At 43.0% G+C, this 15,088-nt stretch overlaps 1 protein-coding gene across 5 annotated transcripts in view; it reads left to right on the top strand.

Moving 5' to 3' along the window:
* HMG20A (high mobility group 20A) overlaps positions 1–15,088 on the top strand; it is a 71,245-nt gene that overhangs the window by 32,780 nt on the left and 23,377 nt on the right. For all 5 annotated transcript variants that reach the window (XM_048866568.2, XM_048866567.2, XM_048866570.2 and 2 more), the window contains 3 exons: positions 8,491–8,583; positions 10,757–10,904; positions 13,611–13,823. In XM_048866568.2, the coding sequence (XP_048722525.1) occupies positions 8,495–8,583; positions 10,757–10,904; positions 13,611–13,823 (450 nt within the window). In that variant the 5' untranslated portion in view covers positions 8,491–8,494. The remainder of the gene's footprint in view (positions 1–8,490; positions 8,584–10,756; positions 10,905–13,610; positions 13,824–15,088) is intronic.

Raw genomic sequence — 15,088 nt, 5'->3', positions numbered from 1 at the left:
TTTCAGGTGCCAACATTACTTCCAATTTTAATTCTAGAAGTAGTGTTTTGGGGGAGAGAAAGGAAAACGCATGTATGTAAAAGCTGTTGTTGTTGCATAGGTGGACGTTTAACTTCTCCCAAGGATTTAAAAAACAAAATTTCAAATGAGTTGACAATATTCTCAGTTACATTTTGTGTGCATTTTCTATTGTATTGCTTTTGTTCAGTGTGCACACTAATCTTTAAACATAGAAGCCCTATCCACGCTGCAAGTACTGTGGTGGTTTTGTAACTTGTTCCTGATACTCCCTCATCTGTCCCAGTTTACAACAAACACTGTTTTGAGTTGTGTTTACACTGCAGCCTTTGTACATCACAGCTGACACTGCTTGTGCATTCACATCTACCATTTCACTTAACAGTGCATTCTGGGAAAATCCAAGTAGTTATCCCATAGCCTTCACAGTGGATAGAATGCAAGGGGATATGTATACAGAGTGGTGGCATCAGCACATGGTGGCAATGTGTCTTGAAATCTCCATCTGCCCGGAGAACTGGGGAAGCAAAATTGGCCAGTTTGTGTATGTAGGCATGCTAGGGGATGGGAGGGACCATCTGCTCTGCAATAAATAGGTAGGCTGAACTCTTCAAAGGAAGATGACCATGTGCTAACAACACAGGATGCTAGTAAGGGTGGAACACTATTAGCTGCTGTGAAGGCTGATTCCCCAGTCTGGCACTTTGAGTGCAGAAGGTGGGGGCCCTCAAAGATTCTAAAAATTAATACTGGCCACTCCAGGCTTGTATTAAACTTCCAAGGTTACAGCTTTTCTCTGACCTTGGATGGGTAGATGCTGCCAACAGCCGAGTACAAAAACCTGTTTGAGAACCCAGGATGGCGCACTTGGGAATTCCTTCCTGTGGGGTACCTTCAAGCCCTCCCCCACCCCCTGGGGAAGAGCTGAGAAAGAAAACAAAGGAAATCAGCTGTTGCCACCAGCTAATTAAACAACATATGCACAAACCTCTTAGGGACACAAAAATCCAATCCTGTTCTTAAAAAAGGTAAATTTTATTAAAAACAAAAAGAAAGAAAATACATCTTGAACTTAGGTTTTTTGCTAGATTTTAAAAAAAAAATTACAAGGATTAAGCATCAAGATAACCTTTAAGCTGGACCTCAAGAAGCTATCAGCAAAACAAAAGCACCTAGGGTTAGCACAGAGGAGTCCACAAGCCATAAAGAAATAAGAGATAAACCTAACCACGTCTTCCTAGACATTTCCTGATTTACTTACATATCTGGGGTTTCAAATGAGTAGTTTCTAGGTATGATCTGGTGATTTTTCATACCTGGCCCAAAGCTTTTTACAGCATAGTTCCAGCCCATCTGTCTCTCCGGGAGAACAACACAGACAGACAAAGGGGAAGCTTTTTCCTAATTAAAAAGTTCTAGCCTTCCCATTGGCTCTTTTGGTCAGGTGCCCATTCCCTTCCTTTTACCTATGGACTTTAAACCATTTACAGGTAAAGCAAGTAGAGAACAGCTACTAACAGGAGTTTAATAGCTAACTGTCTGTCTGGGTGTCCATAAAAGGGAGCTACGACCTCCCTTCATTTATCACAGCTGCTACATTCGTTAACCAAGTATTGACCATGCAGAATATGGCAACAAACCACGTTTGGAGCTTACCATGCCACTAACTGGTTACAACATTGGTTAAAAATTGTAGTGTGGTTACCTGCACTGCAGGGTGCCTTTGGTGGCTCTTTACTACCCATAGTAACAAGAGCACAAGCAGCTCATTAACTGTCATGGTGGTGGCTTTTGACCCCCAGTGTCTGGCTGAACAGATATGGAAAATTCTAACTAACTGGCTTAACTACTAGCCAATCCAGGTCAAACACACAGAGGGAAGTTTAAAAGAGCAACTTTCTGGGGAAGAGGGTTAGTAAAATGAGACCACAATGTTGGCAAGGCTTTGTGGCTACAGCTGCAAAGGTTCACACGACTGGCAGCTCTTTCATACATTCCTGGAGCACAGTGGAGATTTCCTGTAGCCGACTGGGTTGAAGGAATGGTTTGCAATTGTACTTGCTAAGCAGGCAACCTGGAGGCCTTTTTGCCTCTTATCTTGCTTCTGCTCCTGCTGGACCGAAGCAACTGGAAGAACAGGTGACAACACCAGCAGCGACAAGCAGAGGGGATAGTGGCAGGGACAGAAAGTGAGGGCCCCATTACTGGTCCATGCTCCCCACCTCCTCAGATACTCATCATCCATCTAAATGGTGGCCACAGACACCATCCAGATCCCATCCATCCCAGCCATAGCTGACAAGTTTTGCAACTCCAAGTCCTACCCTCACACTGCTCAGGGAAGGCTACTATGTTTATCGTGAACTGAAGCTTATGGTTCTATGCAAATTATTTTAAAAACCTGCAAATTGACCCATCAAATAACTTGCATAAAGCCCCACACATGGATGGCACAACACTTAGTAGCTGTAAGTGACGTGTTGGGTAGATGGAGGACTGCAGCACCACAAAATGCCAAGAGTTTACTTCTCCAGTGACAGAAAAAGACTCTACATTTATTCTTTTATGTTGTTGGGTGTGAAAGGGACCTTCCTCTTCCCCATCGCTAGCTTCCCTCCCCTTACTACTCTCATACACAATTCTGTTTCTCTCCCATTCAACTCCATCTCCTGGTAACACACCAAAGTACTCCTTTTCTTTTTACGAATACAGACTAACACGGCTGTTCCTCTGAAACCTGTAATAGGTGATACACCTATTAAGAGAAGCCTCTTTAGTAGGGTGCGAACCCTCCAGGATTGTCCTGGAGTCTCCTGGAATCGGCATCCATCTCCCAGTGACTATTAAAAGCAATCCAGAAGATTTTAATAGGCTATTTTAAGAAAATGACATTATGTCATGTTGGGAAAAACAGTCTCCCAGAATAGCTTCAGTCAGAGTTGGCAACTCTACTCTTTACTAATATCTGTAGGACTGTTCTTCTGTCCATGACGGACGCAAATGTACATCCTAGAAATTGGTGGAAGAGGTACCATGGCATTTCCTGCATGTAGTAGTGAAATGTTTTTCAAAAATGTCTCACTATTGCTTATACTGGCTCAGTTTCAACAGTGTTGGTGATGTTGAGAGACCTATCATTGATATTCAGGTGGCTTTTTAAGCATCACATTGTTTACTGTAGCCCAGGGCAGCTCTAATCAATATTGTGCTTAAAATGGCAGTAGTATCCCTCCAATGGGGCTCTGAACACTGATAATTCAGGTGGAGCTGAAACAGTGTTAGCAATAGTGGGAAATTTTTTAAAAATGTCTCTGGGGTAGTCAAGGCTATAAAGAAGTGAAGCTGAGTTTAAGTGGGTTCTTGTGGAGCTAACTATAGTAATGTCCTTTATATTGTTTTTTCAGTCAAACAGTAGGCCATAAAAAAAACTCCAAGAAGCTGACAGTGTTGTTTTAAATCTGTGTTCATACCTCAGACACAGTGGTATGACTTTAATCGTGTAAATAAATGCTTTGGTCAGAATTCACACTTGCAAAGCTGTACAAGTATTGTCACAGGACAGATAGGTCTGTGACTAGACTATTAGATTCCCTTCTCTCTCTTCCCTCCCCCCCCCCCTTGTCAGTTTGTCCCCACATTGTTCCCCTAGATACAATAACTTCGCCCTCCCAAAATATAATTTTTTACATTTTTTAAATGAGTCTTGCTGCTCTGCCACTTTGAGGCTGACTGACCATAACACGGGGGCTGAGGGCTTGAATGCTTTCGGGCACAGAGACCACAACTGAAGGGCTAATGGCAGGAAATGGCTCGAAAGCCCCAATGCTGACAAATCACCCCTGACCTACCATCCTATGCAGATTCTCATCTCTTTTCAGCCATTGTGTTGGGAACTGCATTTTTTTTCCTGTCTATTGAAACAGTTTAGAAGCTGTTGCATATTCACTAGTATTTGACCTTTTTCTTTCTTTGGGGCCTGCCTGTACACTGACTGAAGGAATTAGTATCAAAACCATATGGGTTAACTATAACAAACTTTAAAGAAGAAAGAAGTGTGTGTTCTGCTAGCTTCCTGTGTTTATGTGGTCTGCTTGTATGTTGTTAAGTTTGATGTCCGGCTGATTCCCCACAGATTGAAAGCAAGCTGAAGCTCTGATGCTGCTGACTGGGTCCAGATATAGAGAGTAACCCAGTCAGAAGGGTCATGCTGGGCATGATGGACAGAAAAGCACTTTGTGATGGTTTGTACACCAGAAGACAGTATATAGTATCTCAAGGCATGTGTGGATTGGTGAGTGCCACCTGATTGTTGAGGCTGGGATTCTGAAGAGGCCCTTGACCTCTGGGAAAGCTGTTGGAGAGACCGTCTGCAAAACACAGAGTGCTTTCTGTGCTTCAAAGAAGACATACACAACTTTTTCATATATATAATTTTAAAATATTTATGTGCAAAGTTTGCTCTAGTTTTCTAAATACTCTTTTCTATTAGATGATTTCAGGGCTCATCTAAGATAAGATTGACAGCACTGAAGGAGGTTGCAAGCTTAATAGCTGTATGTAACACAAAGCAAAACTTCTTCATTATAGTTTATTAACTTGCTCCATTCAGAGCATCTAGTACATGGTGTAGGGCCAGGATTACATTTAGCTACTGTGCTTAACCAACTCACCAAAGGGATCAAAGAAGAATTCAGTCTCCAATTTAATTGGCTGTTGCATTCAGTGGTGGATTTAGAGTTAGTGGGGCCCTCTGCTCAGCTTCATTTTTGGGGCCCCTCCCTGGGACCCAGCCAAGAAAAAGAACATTCTCTCTTATCTCCCCCCTACCTCTGTTTTTCATTCTTTTTTCTTCCTCTTCCTCCTATAAGTAATAGGAAGTAAATGAAAATAAAGTGAGGTACCTTCCTCTGAAACTTGATTGTTTTTGTAGTCTAACTTATTTTTCCACAGACCACTTGAAAATTGCGGAGGGTCTCGGTGGACCACTTAATGATCTTTCCGAATATTGTTTGTACTGTTAGCTAACTATTGTAAAGTGCTTTGGATAAGAGCGCTTTATAAAGAAAAAATGTAAAAAAAATTGGGATGTGGGATCTGCCTAGGACTTAGGGTGCAGGAGGGGGCTGGGGGTGCAGGGTCTGGGAGAAAGTTCAGGTGCAGGAGCAGACTTGGGGTTTGGGTGCAGGGTCTGGCCAGGAGTTAGGGTGTGGGAGGGGACTCAGGGCTGGGGCAGGGGCGTGGAGCGCTTACCTGGGGCAGCTCCCATTTGGTGTGAGGGGTGCAGGTGGGGATGTGGGGAGGGTGGGGGGGTGCAGGAGTCAGGGAGGGAAGGGGCTAGGGGTAGGGGGGTGGAGGAGTCAGGAGGCAGGGGGTGTTGGGGTGCAGCAGTCAGGGAGAGCAGGGTGTGTGAGGGGGTGCAGGAGTCAGGGCAGGGGGTGTGGGCTGGGGTCTTGGGGGTGCCCCCAGCCCCCTGGCCTGAGCGGCTCACGGCAGGGGGCTGGGGAGGGTATGTGTAGGGGGAGAGCATGGGGCTCTGCTTTTGCTGCTCCCTGCCCCAATTCCACCCCCTTCTCCAAGGCTCCACCCTCACCTCTTCTCCGCCTCCCCCCCCCCCCATCAGTCTGTGGCCCGCTCCTCCCCCTCCCTCCCGGAGTGATCTGAGTGCGGGCAAACAGCTGTTTGGCAATGGGGGAAGTGCTTGGAGGGATGGGAACGCACAATCGGGGGGGGGGGGGGAAGGAGGCGGGGCAGGGAGGGGCTTGGCTGCTGGTGGTGCAGCGCCTGCAGCAGGAGCCGGCAGGACCAAGCTTCTGCCCCCGCAGCTGCCTGGCCCTGGGGCCCCCTGTCATTGTGGGGGCCCCATGCCAGGGCACCCTGTGATTTACTGTAAATCCACCTCTGCTTGCACTGTCTCACAGGTTTCAGAGGAACAGCCGTGTTAGTCTGTATTCACAAAAAGAAAAGGAGTACTTGTGGCACCTTAGAGACTAACCAATTTATTTGAGCATGAGCTTTCGTGAGCTACAGCTCACTTCATCAGATGTCTCACAGTGCTTCATTTAAGAACCCCAACCTTGATTTGGATGGATCATCTCCTCAGGTGAAAGGAGAATTCAGACCCTCTGTTCATTTCATTCAGGATTAAAATGCTTCACTTTACTCCACCAATGTATCCTAAGCATTTCGTATTTTAGGGGCTTTCAGATCTTTACTGCAGTCATTTTTTCTTTTTTATATGGGAGATTTTCACACTTAAGAATGGTGTTTGATATAAAGAATTCCCATAATAGTAGGAACCAATATTGGACTTCTGCCTTCCTGATTGAGCCTCTTTCTCTTACATGAATAAGATGCACTTGCCTTTTCCCATAACAGGTTTATATTAGCTAGAAACCCAAACTTTGTATTTTTAGTTACATTCAAAAGAAGAGGGTCCCTCACTCCAATCCCTTATTGAGATCATTAGGAAGGACACAGTCAAGAAAGGAGGAAATAAAATGGATTTCCAGAGGTAGAAAAACACAGGATAGGAAATAGAGAGAAGGTACTGACGCCTTTACTTCCCTCCCACCACCTTCTACCCTTACATATTGGTTAGTCTCTAAGGTGCTACAAGTACTCCTTTTCTTTTTGCGAATACAGACTAACACGGCTGTTACTCTGAAACATATACTATATATACACAGAATTTTTGTGTGGAAATCTTAAAAGCATAATTTCCATTCCAGGTGGAAATTAGATTGATTTGAAGTGTCCATTTCACCTAGAACTTACATTGATCTGCTGATTAGGGAATTAACTGAATACTTACTTAAAGGAATCATAGGGTTAGAAGGGACTGCAAGGATCATCTAGTCTGCCAAGATGCAGGATTTGCTGGATTTGTTGCCAAGATGCAGGATCAGTATATGCGCAACAAATGGCCTTCTTAGCATTCAAAATAATCCAACTTTTCCACACTGATTGTAACTGTTCCTTCAAGCACCTGTTTGGTAGTGAACCTTGCATCCTGCTGCCCCTCTTTTTTAAATAATATTGCCTTACTAAGTCAGTTACTGTAGAGCTTGGGAATTTTTCAGGTCTTTTCTTGTTGTCCTTGACCATCAAGATACCCTTTTAAAAAGCTGTAAAATAGCCAGAGTGTTTAAATGTGAGACTTAGCCTGGATCTGAGTCTCTCACTTGTCTCGCTCCAATGTGGGGATTCTGTGGGTTTGTCTTCATTGCAGAGTTAACCCAGGTGATCAGCACCCAGGTCTGAGCGCCTGGGTCTGAACAGCCACACTGCAAAACTTTAGCCAAGTCACTATGTCCTTACTTGGTTTCAGAGTAGCAGCCGTGTTAGTCTGTATCAGCAAAAAAAACTGAGGAGTACTTGTGGCACCTTAGAGACTAACACATTTATTTGGGCATAAATAGCCTAAATAAAGCTTATGCCCAAATAAATGTGTTAGTCTCTGAGTTGCCACAAGTACTCCTCAGTTTTTTAATGTCCTCACTAGTGCTGCATTCCACCATGTGTGTTGCTAGGACTTCTGGGGCATATTCCTTGGTTCTTTGTACTGCAGTAAGGTGACCAGCTTTATGATTCTTTCCTATTGAATTGTTGGAGAACTTGTCTGTCTTTCTGGGCACATGGGGAGAATTGTGGGAAGGCACTGGAGGACTATTAGAATACTATCAGAGTATCAGATTTTTGCTTATGACTTCATTGCAAAGTGGGTGGGTTACTCATCTGAGTAAAAACAGCACCTGGGCTCCAATCTACACCCACCCCCAGGGGCACCCAACAGAGGAGCAGAGGGGAAACAGATTACTGTGAAAGCACCTCTGTATGTGGGTGAGAAATTTTTGTGGGTGGGGTTGGGGCAAAACCAGCGTAAGAGCCCTGGTAACTCTGCAGTGTAGGCGTACTCTAAGGGTAGGAATGGAATTTTTCTCTTTCCATCAGGTGAAACTTTTTCTGATAATTGTAGCGATTTCTTTTTCAGTGATCTTATATATGTTCTGCTAGGGGTGGGTATGAAATAAGCTTGTATTCATGAAGTTATTCCTCCACAATGCAACAAATATTGCATAACAATACATTGTGAAAGTACAGGAGTCAGGAGAGGAAGTGAAAACACCAACTCAAATTGAAACTGCAAGGAGGATTTAGGTAGGTAGGCAGAATGTTATTTCCCACTAAGATGCCAACAATCTTCAGTTCTGATTATAAATACCTGATTGATGGGACCAACCTGGGATAACCCAGTAATATAAATTGGTAGCTTCATGTCACACAATCAAATCTTTTAGGTCCAAATAATTCAAAAGATTAACCAGGGTGCAGGATTAAATTGAGGCTGATGTGTTGTGTTGCTTTTAAGAACTGGCAGTTAAGTAATACTTGCAAAGACAGATCATTAAATGGGCAGGACACTTGTGAGAAGTAATTCAAATGTTAATTTTGCTTCAACTTTCTTCTTCACAGAGGTATGGAGAACCTGATGGCTGGCTCATCTCTACCCCCACTGTTTGCAGATGATGATGGCTCAAAGGAGAGCAGTGATATGCCCACAACTGGGTAAGCAACTGCTGCTCTAAATTCAGCTCACAGATATTGTCTCTTTGCAGACTCTCCAGAGAAAGGTTTCAGAGTAACAGCCGTGTTAGTCTGTATTCGCAAAAAGAAAAGGAGTACTTGTGGCACCTTAGAGACTAACCAATTTATTTGAGCATGAGCTTTCGTGAGCTACAGCTCACTTCATCGGATGCATACCGTGGAAACTGATTGTACACTCTTGCTACTAGACTGATTGAGCGCCATTAATTTTCTCTTTCACATGTACTCTTCTGGTATTTGTAAAATCTTGCTTTCCAAGAACAGCCTTCTAGAGCGGGTCTGCAGATATGGTGATTGTTTTCTTTATTGTGCTCCAGTGGCACCACTGAATTTCTGTTAAAGATACATTCTTGATGTCCAAGAACAGAACTGATAAATTAATACTCTTCCTATCTATCAAGCAAATTGTCCTTATTTGCACAGGCTATAAAGCAGTGGCCCTGGCTTAAGTACTCAACGACAAAAGATTAGATTCTTTTTCAGGAATACTTTTTTTTTTTTTAAGCATGGTTGTGCTTTAACAGGTTTCTTTTCTATTCTTTAGACCTCCAAGGGGAAAATTCACATCTAGCATAAGCAGGTACAATTCTATGTAATTAAACATTAGAGACACCTGCTTATACCAGGTCCGAACTTGGCCCCACATCTCTGGGCCTCAAAATTTGCTGACACGAAGTGTGGTGCATGTAGGAATCTTGACATGCTGTTAGGAGGGATTAAGGGAATGATCTTTCATCACCTTTCATTGAAAGTCCATGCACCACACTTGAAATTTTTCCTACTCTGTATTTGTTAGTATATTGGAAGATTGTGATGCCTAAAGTGGGTTAAAATCTGAAAAGTGACTGAAAATATCACTGTGGGGTTCTATAGGTGTTCTCTCTCTTTCTCTCTCTCTCTCTCTGTATGCTTAATGATAATAAACCATGTTTTGTTTTGTTTTGTTTTTGTTTTTTCTAACTGCTGGCTCTGTAATCTCAACCTGAGATCTGAAAGTCAAGCCTGTCTGTTTCTCGGTTGTGTATCATTATCAGTAAACCTGGCCCAACTAATATGTATTTCAGAATAAGGTGCTGTAGAGGTGTGCAGCTCTCTGTACATGTCTGATGTTGCACAAACCAGAATAAGAATTAATCTTGCTTTGTTGTAGTTATGTTAGCTCTACGTCGCTAACGGGAGAAAAAAGTAATAAAAATTTTTTTGTCCATTGACTAAGCAGCTATAGCTTTGAATATTCACAGGGAGCAGATCTCAAAATTGTTCAGATCTATGAATGATTTCATTAAGAACAGTGGTTAGAATGACCAGTGGATTGTTGCCCTAAATCAGCAAGTCCCCAAGATCCATGCAGATATCTGGGGATCCACATAGATCATATACCTCCATATAGCTGCACTGTTGGCCTCCATACCACAAGCAGCCTGATTCCTGCAGGGTGCAGCCATTGACTGAAATGCCATCTTCATCATCTCTTGACTGAAGAATAACAGCCATTCAGGGGCCTAGTGGGAACTAATGATACTGGAGTCTGCTTCAGATATCCAGGTGTGTCAACAGGAGACAGTACTGCAAAGAGTTCCATCCCAAATCCCATGGAACCCCAATGGCACAGAACACTTATACAGGGCTATAGGAAATGCATACAAGAAGGTGCAATCACTTGGAAGAGGATGAAGATAAGACTCTCTACTCTGTACCTTTTTTGTCATTCTGCTGGTGTTCCCCTGAACAGAGCTGCAGGGTTCATGTGTTTTCATTCCTGCTCCCAACTTTCCTTCATATGACTGCATGTTTGATTATTCTTTGAAGCAGATAGTGTTTAGTTTTGTTTGTGTTTGACTTGTGTAAGCACAAGTTCCTCCAAAAGTTAGTTTTCTTAGGACTGTTTTGTCTCCATCAGGACCTAGGGGAGCTTTATCTAAATCCCTGGTAACTGCTGTAGACAGTGGCCTGGAAATCACATAGCCAGATGGAACATACAGCTGTCTGAGTTGCTGTTTTTGTAATGTCTCACCTTTTGTCTGGCCTCAAAGTTGCATGATAATTGCAACATCATTGCACAGTTCAGAGGAGCAGAGGGGAAGTAGATTACTGTGATAATGCCTGCGCTTTCTCACACAACTTGATTTTCCAGGTTAGCCCACTCTGAGGGGTCACACAGTGGAGGAGCTTCGCAGTCTGTGAACAACCCAGACTTTGTGGAGGACTTGTCACAAGTTCAGTTGCTGCAAAATGAGTCTTCTAATACAGCTGAAAGCAGCGAGCAGAGACTTGAAGAAGAGGTGAGCTGAAATAATGTAGTTAACACAAACGACTTATTGATTGAGAGAGCAAAGCATGGGCTCTCCTCCCCATCCGTCACTTTATCCAGTCAAGTTTTTTCTTGTCAGTTACCAGTTTTCATCCATCCACCATATCCAGGAGGCTTTTTTCATATCTTTACTTTCTATAGCTATTTCTCCTCTGTTGCACAATCACTTTCCTATAGTCAGGAAAACATAGCAGGCAGACCCTCCAAGAGTGATGTCTGTGGCACTCCTTAGTTTAGCAAACCAAGATCACTATTTCAGTGGTTTGCCTACCTTTCCTTCTTTCCTTTCTCTGGGGAAATAGTACAATCTAATGATTTGAGTAGGGGACCGAGACTCAGACCAGAGTGCTATTCCCAGTTCTTTCCCTGATTTACTTTGTGACCTTGGACAATTCACAACCTCTCTGTGCTTCAATTTCCGTATCCGTAATATGGGGAGAATCACACTTATCCACCTCTATAAATGTTTTGAGATACTCTAATGAAAGGTATAAGTGTTGCTAATGCTTTTTAGACTGGAGTTGTGTATCATCTTTACTGATAAGAAAAGGAGTACATGTGGCACCTTAGAGACTAACCAATTTATTTGAGCATGAGCTTTCGTGATTCACGAAAGCTCATGCTCAAATAAATTGGTTAGTCTCTAAGGTGCCACAAGTACTCCTTTTCTTTTTGCGAATACAGACTAACACGGCTGTTACTCTGAAACCAATCTTTACTGATATTGATGATTTAGAACATTGGTTCCCAAACCGGGGGGGCGTGAAGAAATTCCAAGGGGGCGCGAGGCTGCCCGGCCCTTGAAGCTCCCAGCTGGGGAGGCTAGCCCCCAGCCCCCTGTCCGCCTTTCCCTGTAGTTATGCCGCCATGCGGGCAGCATGGCTTGCACCCGTCCACCTCCCAGGCTTTCCAATAAGCCAGTCCTGCCATTCAGAGCAGCCTGATAAGGGGGCGGGGAGGGGGAGGTTGGATAATGGGCAGGAGGTTCTGGGCGGGGTGGTCAGGAGACAGAGAGCGGGGGGGTTGGATAGGCGTGGGAGTCTCGGGGGGCCTGTCAGGAGTGGGGGTGTGGATAGGGGTCAGGGCAGTCAGGGGACAAGGAGCAGGGGGAGTTGGATAAGGGTTGGGGTCCCGGGAGGGGGCGGTCAGGGGACAAGGAGCAGGGGGAGGTTGGATAGGGAGTAGGGTCCTGTTGGGGGGTGGTTGGGGCGGCAAGTCCCGGGAGGGGGTGGTCAGGGGACAAGGATCAGGGAGGGTTGGATGATGGTAAAGGAGAGGTGGGGGGCAGAGGGTTTCACGAAAATTAAAATGGGGGCATGATGCCGAAAAGTTTGGGAACCACTGATTTAGAAAGTTGAAGAACTGAAGCAAATGTCTGATCTCAAAGTGCTTTTACACAGACAGATTCTATGTCCACCCTTGAAAGCTATATTCAGTTTTGATGACCTCATCTCAAAAAAACTACAACAGAAGTAGTGAAATACCAAAGAAAGGCAATCAAAGTAATAAGAAGCCTCAAGGAGGGGAAACTTCCATTCCAGGAGAGATTAAAAGAATAAAAGAAGGGCTACATGATAGCAGTATACAGCATAAGAAGATAGCATTGTCCAGAGATTATTACAGAAACATGGAGTTCAGAGAACTCAAGCAAATCCTCAAGCAAATCATTTAACTGCCCTGCTTCAGAGTTTCTCCACCGGTAGACTAGGGACAATACTCAACTGCTTCTGTAAAGCTCTTCAAATTTCTGATGAAAGGAGTTTTAAAAGTTCAAAGTAATTTATAATGATGTCCATAACAACAGTGAGCATGGGAGGGAAGGCCCAGTGGTATTTCTACATTATTTACGTTATTTACATTATTTGTTTACATTATTCCATGATACAAGAAGACTGGGAAACATAATATCCTAATGCAACAGATTAAATATTAGTTAATATACAGTATGATAGATAACATGTGGAACTTTCTACAATAAGATACTGAGGCAAATAGCTTTGTAAATTTCCAGAAAGATTAGACACTTCCATTTAGAATAAGAATAACATCTGCAGTTATATTAGCTAGGATGACAATTTCATGAGCATTTACTCCTCATGCTTCATGGCATAAAATGATTATAGGCTGTGGTCAGGAAGAAATATCCCATGGCATAATATAGCACAATTGTCCAACTACACTGGTTTTGTTTGTTAGTTAGTTTTCCCACCCCCCTCCTTCTGAAGTAACTAGTATGTGTCACTGCTGGAGGTAGGACAGTGAAGAAGATAAGTTCCATTACAGTGTGTGTTATATTCCTAAATAAACGTTTTAGTGTCGTTCAGTTGTACGATCTCAGTGTGTTGGCGCTGGTCTCAACTCACAGTCCTACAGCTAGAGAATCATACTGGGATGATGAAGATACCATCTTATTGTCCCATGGACCTGCAGTGATGTTACAAAATAATTTCTGATGATGAGGCTCATTTGTCTGGCTTTGTTTACAAGAAGATCACGATTAGACTAAAGTGAAGTTTGAACTTTACAGAGAAGATAAGTGAAGAAGCTTATATTGCAGCCACATGCACTTTATTAAAATGTTTGAGACGTGAATATTTGTTCCTTCCAGGGGTAAAATTATGTATTTGATTTTTTTTTTCCCCATTCAGTCTGAATTTTCTTCTGTTTCATTTTGCAGCAAAGAACTAAACGAGGAGGCTGGTCCAAAGGGAGAAAGAGGAAGAAACCCCTTAGGGACAGCAATGCCCCGAAATCCCCCCTCACAGGGTATGTGCGATTCATGAATGAGCGTAGGGAGCAGCTTCGAGCAAAGATGCCTGAAGTCCCTTTCCCAGAGATCACCAGGATGCTGGGCAATGAGTGGAGTAAGCTGCCTCCTGAGGAGAAACGGGTACCATTAACTTTCCTTTTCCTTGCTGGGGAATTGATTATTGTTTAATGGGAACACTATTGCTTACTGAGGAAGTTGACACCAGTATTTGGCCATGACAGTGTTTAGGAAGGTGTTTTTAGATGGGGTGCAAAGGCCCTCAAGGGGTAAAGGAAGGAACCCTCTTGGGACAAAAGTAGCTCTCCCTAGTCATTGCTGGTGGAAAATTATATAGGCCCTATAAACAGTGCAAGGGTATATGCAGGACATGCATGAGTCTTTCAGAAGAGAAAGATAGGCAGACCAGAAGGGATGGGCTGCTCACAGCTAGCTGGGGTAGAGCTGGTTTTTTGACAACGTATTTGTCCATTTTCAAGGTCTGCTAGCCATGTAAAGAAAGCATAGCTCTGTAATTTGTGCTAGTGAGAGTGTTCTGTTAATTTTAGTCTCTATAAAAATCTGTCCCAGGAATGAGAATTTGTTTTTCTTTCAACCAGAATATGGTGTATCTCTCTTCATCAGTTTACCTGGGCCTTCTGCACTATACCTCTTATGTGAATTATGGCAATGGCCAGCTTGATTTGTTCCTTTACTTCCTTCCACTGGAGCGGATGCCAGCATCACTACTAAATTTGTACTATTTGCACCTGATTTCTTAACCGTAGTTAAGATTGCATGACAGAGTTCAGTTTAACAGAAGCTTTAAAACCTTTATTTTGTAAATATCTCATTGCAATAACAAAAACATAAACTATAAACTTTGGGTACTATTTGAATTTTTCATGTTTTTTTTTATGAAAAATGAATTGATACAAAGAGAATAAGAGCTCAAAAATCAATCAAACCCTTTGGGTTTTTTTTGTAACGAAATGTCTCATTTTTTTTCTTTGTACCTTTTTTGCAAGAAATCTAAAACATTCTGTGCTTTGTCCACATTGTTGCTCCTCATGTGCAGATTCCTAGAATATCAGTTACACATTGATAGTGTTTGTCCTTACAGCATTTGATAACATTTTAACCATAACAGAAAATGTGTGTCAAGGTCAGCTTGCTGAATTTGATGACAAATCTGCTGCAGAATGATTGCCGTTACTCACTTCTAGGGGCAAAAAACAAAAAAAAAAGATACTCCCTTAACAAATAACTCTGTAGCCTAAGGAAGGCTGGGAAAGAGGAGACCAGGTGTTCAAATCTTTCCTCTTTTAACTGCTGTTTAAATTCCTGTGGAATTCACTGGACTACCCTTATTATTGAGTCAGATCCTGAATCCAAACCTAGAAGACAAG

Source organism: Caretta caretta, chromosome 10 (assembly GCF_965140235.1).
Source record: "Caretta caretta isolate rCarCar2 chromosome 10, rCarCar1.hap1, whole genome shotgun sequence".
Lineage (NCBI taxonomy): Eukaryota > Metazoa > Chordata > Testudines > Cheloniidae > Caretta > Caretta caretta.
This window is presented reverse-complemented; position numbering and strand designations above follow the sequence as displayed.